The 16,804-nt window shown below is 36.2% G+C and overlaps 1 protein-coding gene across 1 annotated transcript; it reads right to left on the bottom strand.

Moving 5' to 3' along the window:
• Positions 1-261: 261 nt before the first annotated feature.
• On the bottom strand, positions 262-9,517 carry LOC149960288 (uncharacterized). Its single transcript, XM_090167432.1, has 5 exons — positions 9,506-9,517; positions 7,415-7,748; positions 3,289-3,375; positions 1,742-2,464; positions 262-533 (listed from the first exon to the last, which is right to left on the bottom strand). The coding sequence occupies exons 1-5, from the start codon at positions 9,515-9,517 to the stop codon at positions 325-327; spliced, it is 1,365 nt and encodes a 454-aa protein (XP_090023558.1). The 3' UTR covers positions 262-324.
• Positions 9,518-16,804: the final 7,287 nt, after the last annotated feature.

The following is a 16,804-nucleotide window of genomic DNA, read 5'->3' on the forward strand; positions in this document are numbered from 1 at the left end:
ACAGGAGAGGAAATTAGAATTTTCTAGTACTTTCTAGAGTGATAATTTACGGAAACTTGACTTTCCCTGCTAAGGCTATACTCGTTTTAAGACTCGTGTCGCTTGTTCTCGATTGTGTCCAACGGCGCGAAAAAATTGTTTTTAATTTAAATATTTTTTTAATTACTTTTTATTACAAAAGTATAAAAATCTCAAAAAACAGTAAAATATGAAATTAGCAATAAATCATTTTAGATCCAAAATAGAGCAAAATGTGGTGTTAATTAAAGATTTGATTTGCAAGACTGACTTCGTAGACACCAAGCTGGTTCTTCATTGACGTATTCATTTTTTACCATATCCACCGCTACCACCGCTATCACTGCTACCACCGTAACCACTGTTACCACCGCTATCACTGCTACCACCGTAACCACTGTTACCACCTTTATCACTGCTACCACCGTAACCACTGTTACCACCGCTACTATCGTTACCACCGTAACCACCGTTACTATCGGTACCGCCATAACCACTGTTACCACTGTTTCCACCTGCATATAAAAAAAATTAATCAAATACGTTTTCTATTCAAGTATGATATTAAACCACTTAAACAAGCATACTTTCTAGAAATGCCTTATTTTAAAGTTAATGTAACAGTAGCGTTAGCCCTCTCAAAAATTTAATAACAGCTTCCCAAAATTGGTGCTAATGACCAATAGAAACTTCCTTACTTTGAAGAAGGGAAATTCAAACCGGTTGTACGATTGATTGCAATGTAAGTCAAGTATAAAATCGTTTGTTAGCATAATTTAAGCTCAATTTCCGATACTTAAGTAACAACGTGACATAACGCCTTCGACCCAGTGGCGTAGCCTAGTACTCAGAGCCGCCCCCCGCAAAAATCTCTTTGTGGCCCCCCTTATGAATTTTTTTTATGGTTAGCGGGGCCCCTCCCCGAAGCTCGAGCCCCCCCTGATGCTCGAGCCCCCCCTGATGCTCGAGGCGGACCATCAGCTACGCCACTGCTTCGACCCAATAGTAATTATGTTATTCATATATATATATATATATATATATATATATATATATATATATATATATATATATATATATATATATATATATATATATATTAACAATTTTTAATCACAATAGTTCGTTTTAAAAATGTTTAGCTAAAGTGGCAAGCGAATCAAAATAAACAGTGATTAAAATTTCGAAAGAAAATGAATAGGGTTATATGTGAGGTATCTAAAATTCGATCAGCTTCTGTCTGTCGGCTAACATTGAATTCAGATTAGTTTCTGATTTAAACTATCTGCTTTGCATTTTGAACCATATCAAGTGTTCGGATAATATTTGACTGTGAATTCAGAAACTCTGATATCTAAGTTTTCACAATTATTTTCCCAGTTTTGATTACGCATTTGTTATTTTACCCTTACGAAGCCATATTTTGCCGAAGTACTGCTATTTAAGTTGAATTAAAAGCCTTTGGTTAGCCAAGTTCTGATTCCAAAATCTTATAATTTTCGTACACATATTTTTGATTGAACAAATGAAGAAAGCTAAATCTCCATTAATAAGGTTATCTTGGCCAACTTTATTGCCGTAATTCAAAGGTAAATTCAGAGGTAAATATTTCGCCGCTTAATATATATATATATCTGATTCCTTTTTGTAAGTTTTAGATTAACAGTATGAACAAGGTAGGTTACGATGGTTTTTGATTGTTTGAGTAAAAAAACATACTCACCATTAACTGCACCAAGAATGTCTTGTATTCCATACAAGTTCCCATTCGTTTTTTCGTGATCGGGTTCTGAGGGTGATAATGGCATATCCGGTTGATCGGGTTCTGAGGGTGATAATGGCATATCCGGTTGATTTGGCTCGGAAGGAGAAGCTGGCATATTCGGTTGGTTGGGCTCTGAGGGAGATGATGGCATAAACGGTTGGTTAGGTCCAAAAGGAGATGACGGCATAAACGGTTGTTTGGGTTCGGAGGGAGATGATGGCATAAACGGTTGGTTCGGTCCAAAAGGAGATGACGGCATAAACGGTTGGTTGGGTTCGGAGGGAGATGATGGCATAAATGGTTGATATGGTTCGGAGGGAGATGATGGCATAAATGGTTGATATGGTTCGGAGGGAGATGATGGCATAAATGGTTGATTAGGCTCGGAGGGAGATGAAGGCATATCCGGTTGGTTGGGTTCAGAGGGAGATAACGGCATATCCGGTTGGCTGGGTTCCGAGGGAGATGACGGCATATCCGGTTGTTTGGGTTCCGAGGGAGATGACGGCATATTCGGTTGGTTGGGTTCGGAGGGAGATGAAGGCATATTTGGTTGGTTGGGTTCTGAGGGGGATGGTGGCATCGAGGGTATATCAGGCTTATTGGGTTCGGATGGAGATGATGGTCCCCCACCTCCGGATGGTGGTCCTGAACCATATTTAGGCGTTGGTTTTTCTTCTCCTGGATAAAATTAATCAAATAAATAAAAAAATTGCCTCATACATGATGCGCAGAATTCTGGATTTTGGTTGTATGTCGTTGCGTAAAATAAGTTTTGAATTAATACTTATTAAATATTGATACCGCTGATAGAGTTAAGTAACTTTTATTGCGAGGGGCTGACCAGTTTCAGTAATAGGCTTACGATCTGTGTGAAAAAATAAATGTAACATATATTTAATCAAATTATTATCAATTATAGCTCAACAACTTTTTTCAATCGGTGTACAGAAAAATGTGAATTGGTTAGCCCTCGTTCAATTGTGACAATGAGAGAACGTCTAATTAACTTGAAATAATATAATAGAAGTATTGACAGAATGATATCAAAAACCCAGAAATTAATATTACTATTTATGGTACATAATCTACATAACGGCTGTCCCATGCAAATACCTACATGCTAGTTTAGAAATAAACTTTAATTGCTAATGATATCGACGGATACACGATCCTAATATACGTTCAATTTTTCAAACTACCCTGTACAGTGGTGCCAAACATTTCTAAAGCCAAGGGCAAGAGCGGCCAGAGTTGCAAACGTTGGTATTCCACACGAAATACGTGATGTAATATTCCCTTTAATTTCATTTATTCCGAAGCATGTAGATCATTCCTCGATGGAACAGCCAATGCCAATCCAATACGGCCACTCTTTTTCTTCAAGTTTAAATTTGCTTTTCTTTCTACCTAAATAAATAGGTCTATCGTGCAAATGAATTGTTGTATACCTTTATGTGCGAGGTGAAATATCTAAATATTTAGTTTCAAGAAAAGAAACTCACCTCCGGAGCTTCCATAGCCTCTCCTGATGACATGGTGTCGTTGAAGTTGATTTCCTTCCGACAACTTTCTCTCGTTCGATCTTGTTACTGGAAAGTTATTTATTTTAATTATCAAAGAATGAAAGTTGTGTAATATCGTTAAGCCGTTTGCTTAACGAGATTAGACAACTGCATTACAGCTCGTTTTGAATGCGAAGTGTCATGTATAAGCTAACACTATAAGTGGTTGAAGTCTATAGTATCGAAAATGTATCCATGTTTTACAAAATTTGTAAAGATTTCCCATTAAATTCGTATTAAAAACCAGTAAAAAAATTGGTTAAATAATTTAAATATCTTTTCAGTCTGGTTGTCTTTGAGCATGTAGATGAAACAATTAATTCTAATTAATTGTAGATTTTAGCCATGAAGGTACCTAATAATATAAGATAACCGAGGTTCTAACCCCTCGTTCGCCTATTTTGTATTTTGCACAAGACACAAGGTCCAATAAGTGAACACACTTTGTATTTTCTGTACAATAAACTCCATTTATTATACGTTTTTGATTCTCATACTCATAGATACGATCGCCATCTGTGTACGTGGGGCAATTAAAAAACAGACGACCCTTCTCTACTACCCATGTTATTAGGAACGTAATTTCATATTGGTTATAACTAAATATTTTTAAGTTTTTAAATCGCTTCGTTAAATATAAAGTTTAGGATCATATTTTATGATCCATTGTATTAAAAAAGTGAAGTTTATATTATATTATAGTACATAAATATTTATATTTATATTATTTTAAGGCATAAAGTTAGGTTTTCCACAGGCTAAAATAAATGAAATTGAGATGAAACATACCCAAATGTCTTCCCTGAGAGTAGCCAACTAAAAGCACTAGCAAAACCGTGACGTATTTCATTTCGAATCAATATTATTTTCTAAAAACAATTAACCGCAAATTTTACTTAAATAATTTAAAACCGGAAAACATTACACTAACGTGTAGACACACTCGTGTAGTCAGCTCTGATCTAGTAAAGCATAGATGTTTGAGGTGGAACGTCACCAATATGAAACTGTTCCGGTTTGTACATGTAGGTGCACACGTACTACGAAATGCATCCGGTTCGTGGACCTTTCGCTTTCCATTCGTAGCGGTATTCTGTTTTACAGGTAAACGTTTTTGTTAACATTTTGGTTTATCGGCATGGCAAACTACGTATTTATTACTCTAGGTATTGAACAAATTCAGTATAAAAAATTGTTAGCTTTCGGTTTAAATCTGTACCGAATATTTCAATTTCTATATTACTGTCATATCATAGATATTTGCGTTGATGCCATCAGGCCCGACAAGAGAGGGGGGAGCCGGTACAAATTACTGGGCCCGTGCAGACTCGGGGCCTCGATTTGGTACCAACGAGTTATTCTTCTGCCATAAAATGTTTAGTAACTTCCATAGTTATGCCTCTATTCGGGCTCGAGATTAATATCTTACCGGGGCCCGGGCCCGCTCTCAGAGTGAAATCCTACTTTTCCCCTCTAAGAATATATTTATTATCACCCAAATATTTTTCAGAGCTACGGTGTAATCAATGTTTAGTTCATACAGAGCTCCCCCCATGTAGCACAAAGTAGTCGGCCCGAACGCTACGATTTTTGTAGGGACGTCTAGTCGGGGGTGGTGTCTATACACTACTAGGCGATTAGTCGGGATGTCCTACCCGCGCCATGGTTGGCCAGACTAATAAAAGTAACACAAACTGGCCGACAGCATATTGACCTCTTTTCCGACTTATTATTTGTGGGTAGCTCAGCTGGTAGTTTTTTAGTCGGCCATACTGTTGGCCTTTTCTAAATATACAAATTAACCGCCAGTAGATCTTTAGTTGGCCGACATCTAAATGTTTGTTTTCCCACCTAAGAATTCGATATTGGCCTACAGTATTATCTGATAGGTCATTTTTTGCCGAGCCTTCAGTATGATGGATACCACCCAAAATTGTCGGGATGTTCTATCCAAGAAAAGGTTGGCAAATATCTCCCCTAAGAAACTGCAAACAATTTCAATTTAATTATAAAATTTATTTCTTGATTTTTATGAAAATTAATTTATTGCAAAACTAATTACTTAATAAGAGTATTTTATCACATAAAATAATATTCTTCTGAACTTTTATTTAGCTTAAGTCAAATATAATTTTTTAATGAAAGTTTGGTTTAGATGCAAAGGTATAAGTTTAAGTTAATAGATTGTACATTTCACAATATAACAAAAATAATCAAAAACTTAAGAAACTTCCAGTTGGTTATTTCTAGGAGCTAAATCGTTGCCTGTGTATAAAAAAATGGTAGCATATGTCTTAAAAACTTTCAAAAATCAGGAATATACAGAAAAATTAATACAAACAATTTTTTTAACAATTTCGTCAAAAACATTCAAATCAATTAAAGAAAACCGTAAATAAATTAAAAATTCTTAAGAATAATAATATTTTGATATTACAGGACAGATCACCCACTTTTAAAATAAAATTGAAGCTTTCGGTCGAAACACCATCTTATAACGATTACACGTTAACTGTCTTTCACCGGCTCTTTAGCTTTTTACTAACATCATCAGCTGAACTATATCCAGCTAAAAATATTACTTAAAAATATTTTGAATCAATATTTGGTAGATAAATGTAGGGAATCTGAGTACACACCTGAATAATTATGATTAATTCGCTTAACTATATTACAAAGCATTGGTAAATGATTATTTGATAAAGCAAAGGCTTAAATTTACCAGTCACGGACACGTTTAATCGTTTACGACTGTCTGGTTTTCAAACAAATAATAGCTCTTTAAAGAAGATAATAACTCAAATATCAATCAAATTAATCACAGTTATTTATTATTATAACTTATTTGAATAGATTGTTGTAATAAATTTTACTTTTTAAATATAGATGTCACTTAAATGAGAAAATCTAGCGCTATTTTAAAATAAGGATATAATAAATGTCTGACCTGTCGGTAAAGCCAACTATATAAACGTGTCTAGTTATATGAGTGGCAAATTGTCGTTGACACTAACCCAAATAGCATATCCTCTATCTCATTTTAGCCACTCTCATTCTAGTCAGAATCTAATTACAGAGTCGGTAAAACCATCAATAAATTGAGTCGACAATTACCTATCAGCAAATCAGTTCATAATCAAAATTTTAGGACGACTGTAAAATGGCAAACCGAAACACATATAAAACGGAAAGGTCGGTTAAAACGATCACAAGATCAGTCGTACATTAGTTAGCAGTATGCCAGTTAATTTCACCGACCTAAGACCGATTCACCTGAGGTCGGTCAATGGTTGGTTGAGCCGACCTCTCGTACTATCAAATTTAGGGTTGCAAATGCCGACTTTAAAATGGTTATCTTAATCAGCGTTGGTAAATAGTCGGCACCTAAGAATACATTGAACTGGGTGTGTTGCAATGGCCGTCTGCTTAGTGCCCACTTTAACCGCCGATGGCAAAAAGTCAAAACATTGGACTGTAGTCGGTTTCAGTCGGCAAAACCGACCCGACCTTTAACCGACTCTCAGTCTCTTAACCGACTACTAACCGACCGCGCTGTGCTACATGGGATGTAGGTGATAAATCTGGGAAATATACATCTACCAAGGACGATAATACGCTACTAAATTCGTTTACTTGTTCAAGTCGGAACTGGACAAGAGTGTCATGGTCGAAAAACACGCTCGGCAAGAAAATTAACGCCATACATGTATTGATTGATTATAATCTTACTTGAAGTGTTTTAACATTGTTGATTCTTACGTTTGATTTTGGAGTCGATGTACTTATGAGACATCGTAAACACGGTATCAAGTGCAGATGATCACTCGAAGTTGCTTTAAGGTTGCCACTTTACGACATGTATTAAAAATAGTAGCACAAATAACCACAAATGTTAACAAAATCTGCAGTAGAGTAGAACTGCAGATTGACAAAAGTTTAACTAAGGAGGAAACCAAACACAATATGTTTTAAAAGTAGTCGCTCAAATAACCACAATGGTTAAGCAAATCTTAAGATCTACTGCATTTAAAAAAATTTAAATTATGAGGGAGAGCGTTCAACCAACAACCGGACTCTTTAGCGCTCACCGAGAGCAGCCTTGCCTTATCGCGGTCATCGGAGGCGGCGTCAGACAAGAAGGCGATTGATTTGTCCACGAGCGGACCCTCCCACGCTGGTTGTTGATTCCAATGGTCGGCGGATGGAACGCTCACCCCCGAAAGAGACTCCCATCGATTTAAGGCATCAGGCAAAACGGGGTCAGGAGAATCGTTAATAAAGTCGGGAAGGATCACGCGCACCAAGTCAGCGACACTAGATACGGAGGAGAGAAAAGCCGGAAGGGATAGTTTCGAGGCATGGCGAATTCCGAAGCCACCCTTAGAAACGGGAAGGGAAGACTTCAATAAATAAATATTGTTCAGAACTGTAATAATGAAAGATTATTTAATTTTAATGGTTTATAGCCACCCTAACTTAACTTGGAACTAAATTAAGGATGTCTGCAACAAATCAAATTATGGCAGATGATTGCTCGATTTCCGACAACTCAAGAAATTTGAATTATTTTCCGTGCCAAATTTTTCAATAAAAATTCACTGGAACCAATCATTCAGCCAGCCAGCTGTTCTCGGTAAATCTCAAAAGTAATAAAAAGCGGTATAGAATTTTCTTGAGAGGTGGTTCGATGGTACGGTTGGAATATTTGGGAGAGCTAAATATATTCTCGGACGCCGACTGAAAAACGTCTGAGAACTTGACTAATAACCGTGAATTGAGGAAACGATGAATTTAAAATTAAATAACACTTTAATATCTTAACTATTTTCTACGCAATACTTCGCAATACAAATTGGGTACCTTTGCTGGGACAGCTAACTAAAAATGGCCTTTACTTTGACCGCTCTCAATCTTAACAGATTCTCCGTTTAGTGCAGTTCATTTAGACATGAAGTTCGCATTAAATGTAGTAGTAGGTTTGACTTTTTTATGTTCTTAGGTTCGGTCCCAGTAGTATTTCCTCAATTTTGCAACTTCGAAATCCCGGTGCTAACTCTGGGGTACGCTAAAAACCGCGAGATTTTCGGACTTTTTTCAGTTGTGTCCTCATAGCTCCAAACGTATGCGTTTTAGCGCATAAAACCTTATCATCGTCTTACACCAGAGTACATGTTCTACAATTTGAGCACAAAACGAGCTCTGTAAGTCTAATAGTGTCTGAGATACAGCTCTTCCAAAATAGCAATGTTTGCCATAATTTTGGTCGAGCGAAATGTTGCCATAACGACGTGTCCTACGACCCTTATTATAGCAAATAGTTTGTAGGAAATTTAATTAGCTTTCATTGAAGCACAAGTACATTCCTGTAGGCCTACTAGTTCTCGAAAAAATGACCAAATAGTTAAATTACTGTTTACCGCTAAATTAAAGCAAGTTACGGCCCTAGTGTAGTTGCGTTCTGGCTCAAAACGGTTTTTTTAAACTATCGTACATGTTTCGAGCTAAATATCGCTACAACGACGTGCCCTACGACCCTTATAGTTTGTAGGAAATTTAATTTGCTTTCATTTAAGCACAAGTATGTTCTCGAGAAATAGTTAAATTGCTGTTTTGTGGTAAATTAATCCTATCATTTTTCTAGCGATTCCTATGGTTTAATTTATTTCCTTTGATATATTATTAGAACTACGGTTTCCGTTTAATATATCTTATATATATTATAGATATTTTTGTTTTATTTATACAAATTTTATTTATTTTATATTTCACTATGATTTTTCTTATTGTTCTTGTTTGTGAGTTTTTGAATAAGAACAATGCGCCAAACTGGAAAAATACTGTTAAAAACAAATTATTCAAGTACAGTCATTAGCTAATTACAGACGCTAAAGGTTCTTAAAATTTACTGAAAACGTACATAACTAAACAAAATTACAAAAGTATTGAAAATTAAATTACACACAAACTGGTTTTTGTGCCATTTAAAACTACGTCTTTATTTGAACATACATGGACATGAAAAAAGAAAATACACTAAGAATATTTCGGTTTCTTTGATGGGGCGGGTGTGTCCTCAAAATCTTCGGCATGTTTTAACTGCGCCAATTTTGTAGGAGGTGCTAGGCAGAGCATTTCCGCCCTGCTCTCTGGCATTTACATCTTCCCCCATCACAGCCTTTCTTGCAAGTGTGTCAGAATTTATAGCCCGGTGTACCTAGTAACAAAGACCACACCACCGGAGGTCTATCATCATAGTGCCCTACGCCAGCGTCCACAGCCCGGACCGCTGACAAATCCAGCATGGGTAGCAGAACCCTATTACTGATGGTCGCACCTTTGACGCAAGCCACTCAACCCAACAGAAGGTACAGCAATGGGTGGACAAATTCCCCCACAGCAGTGGGATTAAGAGTGGATACTGTAGCAACTACAGACGACACCCTACCTACGGAGGTAAGGAGTCAAACCCTTTGGAGAGAGCTCCTAAAGGGAAACGACGAGCACACAGCAGCCCAAGTAACCCGGCACAGCTGGCACCGGAGATCCCGGTGTGACTCCAAAAGGCCGGGAAACAGGACCGCTGTGCCCTTATACGGAGGCCCGCCGCCCCACAGCAGGCTACCCAATCCGCCGAGGTGGCCAGTTGCACGGACCCTCACCGTTAGCCTGAGCCAAAACTCAGTATCCAGCCCAAACCTAACCGAAGTTGGAGTTGGAGATAGGACCATTTGATCGGAGAAATAGCGCAAATGGAAAATATCTGCGCAAGTGTTTGGGAGAAGAATGAGACCCAGATGGATGGGGATGGGAGAGAATCCAACAAGGGCTGATGCCTACTACGATGAAGAATGACCCTGCCCCTCAGAAGCTCCTCAAAGGGGTCTCGTGCACTTGCAAGAAAGGGTGTGATGGTGGAAGGTGTAAATGCCAGAGATCAGGGCTGAAATGCTCTGCTCTCTGCAGATCCTGTGAAGGGAAGCGTTGCGTCAACGTACCAGCCATCGAGATGGAAGAATCTGACGAAGAAGACCTAAGCCTAGCGCCTCCTACTAAATTGGCGCAGTTAAAACATGCCGAAGATTTTGAGGACACACCCGCCCCATCAAAGAAACTGAAATCTTCTTAGTGTATTTTCTTTTTTCTTGTAATTTTGTATGTTTTTCATGTCCATGTATGTTCAAATAAAGACGTAGTTTTAAATGGCACAAAAACCAGTTTGTGAGTAATTTAATTTTCAATACTTTTGTAATTTTGTTTAGTTATGTACGTTTTCAGTAAATTTTAAGAACCTTTAGCGTCTGTAATTAGCTAATGACTGTACTTGAATAATTTGTTTTTAACACTATTTTTTCAGTTTGGCGCATTGTTCTTATTCAAAAACTCACAAACAAAAACAATAAGAAAAATCATAGTGAAATATAAAATAAATAAAATTTGTATAAATAAAACATAAATATCTATAATATATATAAGATATATTAAACGGAAACCGTAGTTCTAATAATATATCAAAGGAAATAAATTAAACCATAGGAATCGCTAGAAAAATGATAGGATTAATTTACCACAAAACAGCAATTTAACTATTTCTCGAGAACATACTTGTGCTTAAATGAAAGCAAATTAAATTTCCTACAAACAATAAGGGTCGTAGGGCACGTCGTTGTAGCGATATTTGGCTCAAAACATGTACGATAGTTTAAAAAAACCTTTTTGAGCCAGAACGCAACTACACTAGGGCCGTAACTTGCTTTAATTTAGCGGTAAACAGTAATTTAACTATTTGGTCATTTTTTCGAGAACTAGTAGGCCTACAGGAATATACTTGTGCTTCAATGAAAGCTAATTAAATTTCCTACAAACTATTTGCTATAATAAGGGTCGTAGGACACGTCGTTATGGCAACATTTCGCTCGAAACATAGATGATAGTTTAAAAACCAAAATTATGGCAAACATTGCCTATTTTTGAAGAGCTGTATCTCAGACACTATTAGACTTACAGAGCTCGTTTTGTGCTCAAATTGTAGAACATGTACTCTGGGTTAAGACGATGATAAGGTTTTATGCGCTAAAACGCATACGTTTGGAGCTATGAGGAAACAACTGGAAAAAGTCCGAAAATCTCGCGGTTTTTAGCGTACCACAGAGTTAGCACAGGGATTTCGAAGTTGCAAAATTGAGGATATACTACTGGGACCGAACCTAAGAACATAAAAAAGTCAAACCTACTACTACATTTAATGCGAACTTCGGCCCTTTTTTTGTCTAAATGAACTGCACTAGTTAATTAACGGTCTCTTTTTAAAAATAATCTTTTAAACAATATTACTATACATCGAATAAATGTCGCCAGGCGCGCGCTTACTCGCGACAAGGCAGGGTTTTTATTTTTCTTTCTTTTTAATTATTTTTTGCTAGCATTTTAACGTTATAAAGTTGCAATTTACATGGAAAATTTATGAATTAAATATAAATTTTAAAGTATGAAGGAAAAAATGGGCCGCGTAAGAAACTATTTTACAAGCGGTTCTTAAATTGTGATTTTTTTAGCTTAATATTTGGAACTCAAGCCGGAAACTTCACAAATTCAAATTAGTGCCGTCGCTCGCTAAAGTGTAGCACTATATTTCCACTCTTTTTGATCGTAGTAATAGAAGATCTATTACATTCAAAATACCAGATTATAACACATATATGGGTTTAAAAACCAAACTTGGGTTTTTACCTCTGTAAATGCAAAATTCAAATTGTTGGAGTAGCAAAGAAACACAGTAATACACTAAAAACAATATTATTTAAATAGTTTTAAATTTGATAATCTTTTTAGAAGAAAATGGAAATGGTTTATGATTTTTTTGTCCAAAAACACGTTTGTTTTAAAGGTCCTGGTTAGTGTCAATCTTACAATATAAGGAGTTTATTACGATTGTCGTTTCGTCGTAAACGCGTTCCGTGTAAATTGTAACGTTCGGTTGAAATTCATGTGAAGCTACGACTACACTCATACAAGTTTACCCGTTCACGTTTCCTAGAGGTGATTTAACCTCTCTAATATCCAACAAAAATACGCGATTTGTTTAAATCTAGGAGCAACAAACACAGCAAGCCACTCAAGGAGAATGCAACCCGTCAAAAGTCGTCTTTTTTCTTGTCTACATTTTTCATTGGTTAGACGCTTTAGCACCTGTTGGCGTCGGAAGGGGAAAATTAGGAAATTGTCTTCCCCCCGCCCGTAAAACGTTCAGCATAAAGGTTCGTCCAATGAAATTTGTACACATCTCTGCGTTACCGTGATTAAAGGCTAGCTGCGTTCTCGTTTTGTTTGTTTCTCCTATAGGTTTAATTTTTCTTGGTTTTAAATGGAAAATAAATATACTTTTACCGTTTTAAAATCGATTACTAAGAAAATGAATTTAAAATTCAGTCAAAAAAGAAAATACTGTTTACGTGAAATTAATAATGTAGACTAGTTTAGAGGAAGCTATTTTTTTAAAGCAACTGTCGGCTCTATCATTGCCGCCTACAGTACGAACAGAATCGAACTGGTCTCGGCACTCGGCTCGGCACGGGACCCGGCGGGGTGCGCGGGTCGGGGGAAACCTTTCCGAGTCCGAGAAACCGAAGAGACTCGGCGCGATCGATATTTGGCCGGGTGCCGTTCCGAGATAGGGACCCGGCGTACGATTCGGACTCGGCGTCGGGCAGGTTTGGGGTGGTGGGAGGATACGAGAGAGAGGGTAGTTACTTCGCGCCCCGTTGGATGGCGCGCGAGAATGACGGAAGAGAAAAATCAATACTTTTCTATACAAAAACGAAGCTACTTTCGCGGCAAAATGATTCGATTTAAAAAAATTATTTTAGTTTTAGATACTTATATTTTAAATGTTAATTTGGAGATTCCAAAAATAAAGGAACAAAGGTTTTTTTTAATAATCAATTAATATTTCATAATTGTTTACGAAATAGATAATTTAAATTATTGTGGGCGTTTCGGTAAAAGATTGATTAACTCATATTGACTTATTTAAGTTGGTTTTTATATTTGGCGTTTAGTTAGTCTTATTCAAGTATATGTGCATTCCTTAAACGTTTAGCAGAATAGGTGAAAACGTTAAATTGATTATTCTTAGCTTTTCAATTTATGCGACACGTAATCATGTTAATTAACTTAATCAAAGCGCGCAAGTATAAAGTAATAGTGAGTTTTCACCCGTTAGGAAACGAGCAGAAAGAATTCCTACCGCGTTAAGTGTGAGTTTAATAAGGCTATGCATAGACCTCTACACCTTATCATTACCTGCTTCCTAGCTGGGGCGTAATCTCCTTAATATTTAAAATTATTTTCATCGGTGGCAAAAAAATAACATTTTCCAATATAACTAATTATTTCGAGAAGCTACAAGTTTATTTGTTCGCCAGAACCTGATCATTTTTTAATAATTATAAATATATAAACGTGTTTATGCCGATTAAATTAATTTATTTAAATATCATTAATAAATATGAAAATAACATATTAAAAATTCCATTCGTTTCTATTCGCGGCCATTTCTTTGTCGTTAATCGACATCCCGGTAGATCCTAGTGGTTCTAAATGATGTGTATAATAATTTAAATATTATCAGTTAATTTCAATTGGATTAACAGGTTTCATGCGCCTAGAAAAGGTATCGAGGGAGCTCGTAAGAGTGTAGAATGTTCGCGATAAAGCTACGTCTACACTCCTACACATTTCACGCTCTCGGTTTCTTTAGCTTCAGTCGCTTAACCTGATGAATATTCATATTCTTGAAATAATAGGCCTTTTTGTAAAGTATCGTGTCCTTCCTGTTCAAATTTGGCTCTTACGCCTTTGCTTTTTACTTTTACAAATTTACGCTTGAATATAAATGGCCCGTGCCTAGATTATTCCGATTAAGCTCAGTCTTGTGACGTCAAGTCTTTCTTTAATACGTTTACGTTCTATTCGTTTTATTTTATAGAAACATTTCTTAGGAACCGAATGATTTATAACTAGTTCATTAGAAATTTGAAAAATTTGGTGTGAAAAACGACTTTGAAATCGGTGAATTATCCCGTAAATTGAGTAATGGAACTGTAACGTCATAGGACGTCACCGATGATTTGAACGGCGGATAAAAAAAATACACCCAAAATGGCGGCCATGGCCTAAGCTATAGAGTGCCACTACTCTATCGCGTAAACTCTCGCAATTCCAGTTAGCGTCCCATTAGCTTACCGATTTTGAAGTTGAAATAATAATAAAGTGACGCACGTGGCTTTTCTGGGCCACGTGTATGGCGCGTGGAGCTGAAACTGACCAAAGATGCCTTTTTACACAGAATGGAAAATTCGAAAGGCGGGAAGCGGCTTGTCAAAGGAGCGGGTGAGAGAGAGGCAGTGAGAAACAGCGGGCGGTGACTGCGACCACGGAAAGACGATAAGGGAAGTGCCCCTAAACAACAATCCGACCTTCGTCTTTCCCTAAACAAGCGCTTCTTTCGATTCTTAGAAAGCGACTCAAATTTCTATTGTAAATTTTGTTATTCCCTAGCTTTCGGCTTAGCGATAGTCTTCGTTGACATTTTTACGATGAGAAATATACATTTAACTGCCTATTTTTGGTTCCACGTCATTTGTCATACCAGAGTTTGGGAAAGGTTTCGAATATTTTTAATGATTGTGAATTTTTCTACGCTAAATGAGCAATTTTCAAAGACGTGTGATTTGACTTTGATACTTTTTTTGCCCTGTGTTTATTAATTTATTTGAGTCTAACAAAACGAAGACCTAAAAATATTGGACACTATAGAGGCTCTCTTTTGCCCAATTGGAATTATTTTTAAAGGTTTTCGAAATAATACAATTTTAAATAATTTTAATATAAAATAAAATTTAAGTATTTCACGGAACTAGAATGACACTTATAAAAATTAAACGATTTGGGAGTAAATGTTTAACTGGCGACGCTTTGTGACTTTTATATTGGGCCCACGGCACCGGCGGTCCCTGAATTAGAAGGGGCCCAAAAACGCTTCCGAATAACATTGTCGCAAATGATCGAAAAGGGCCTCAATATCGAGTTTCGTTGAGGACGATAGTTGCGCAACTGACAAAGCTTATGTCGTTTTTCATTAAGTGTGATATAATTTATTGTTAACAGTATATTCATTTAAATGAAAGTGCCCCTAAACCACAATCCGAGCCTCTTGTCTCGTTTTCCCTGGTCAATTTTGAGCATTAGATGACAAGTAGAGTACTTTTCAATGGTGCATAGGTCTAACACCTTTAAGGTCTACCCTACCATGTTGGTCTATCCTGACATTTTTTAAGGAAAAATATATTTTACCGCCGTTTTTCTGCCTGAAGATCCGGTTTAATTATTTACCAATAATTAGCCCGGGTCTTCAGGCAGAAAAACTACAGGTGTGTTAGTTTTGTGTTTCTTCTTTAGAACGTATTCAATTTTATATATAAGAAAATTAAAAATATACAAGAGTGGAAACCCGAAATTTCACAATTGTACCGGATGAAACCAAATTTCAATGAAATATTTGATAATATATTTATCACCAGATCAGTGTTTGAGCCAGAGTGTTTTATTTTCCACTTCAGACTATTAGCTTTGGAATACTTTTAAATGTCACAGATTTGTATTTATTTTGCGTATTGTCTAGCGCAATAAAGTTTAGGAATCTGGATTTGTACGAGATTTTTACCATATTGTGTTAGATTCTGCCAAGTGATCAACCCCTAATTTTTTCAAAAGATGTAGTGTTTGATCCTTTATAATAGGGAAACTTATTAATTATTGGTGAAACTAGAATTACGTATTACCGTAAAATAATCGACCGCTTTAATGTTTTAATCCAAATTCATTTGTTAACTTATGTTTAGTTTTTAAAACTATTCGTCATCGTATGAGTCATACTTCACTTCTACAAAATATGTTCGTTAAACGTGGGTCAGCCTCAAATTTGTTTTAAGGTGATCATGATATTGGAAATCTTAAAATATGAACATATCATTGTACGGGTTCAAATTAGGTTAGTCCCTTTTAAAATAAAATTGGGGCAACTTATAAAACGAAACATGGCGATTTTTAAAATTTTAATATTATTTCGATATTATTTTTTTAATAAAATTAGACTTACCTATACTGAAAAAGTTTGATTTTTCATTATAACAAGGAACATTTATTAAGTAATTTTTAAATGTACAACAAAACGTTTGGAATATACTTTAAATACACTAACTTCTAATATAATTCATCTGTAATTAGATAATAGGATAACTTTACTCGAAAATCACGTTTTTTTTAATACCACTACCAAAGGCAGGTATTTTTCGGACTCAGCCGGACTGCTAGGTTGTATTAATGGAATGAAATATGATTTCATAATAGCATTCGCTTCTTAGTTAAAAAGAACCACGCAACCCTATTGTAAAATAAT

The sequence above is a fragment of the Leiobunum rupestre genome, chromosome 2 (assembly GCF_980474605.1).
Source record: "Leiobunum rupestre chromosome 2, qqLeiRupe1.1.hap1, whole genome shotgun sequence".
Lineage (NCBI taxonomy): Eukaryota > Metazoa > Arthropoda > Arachnida > Opiliones > Sclerosomatidae > Leiobunum > Leiobunum rupestre.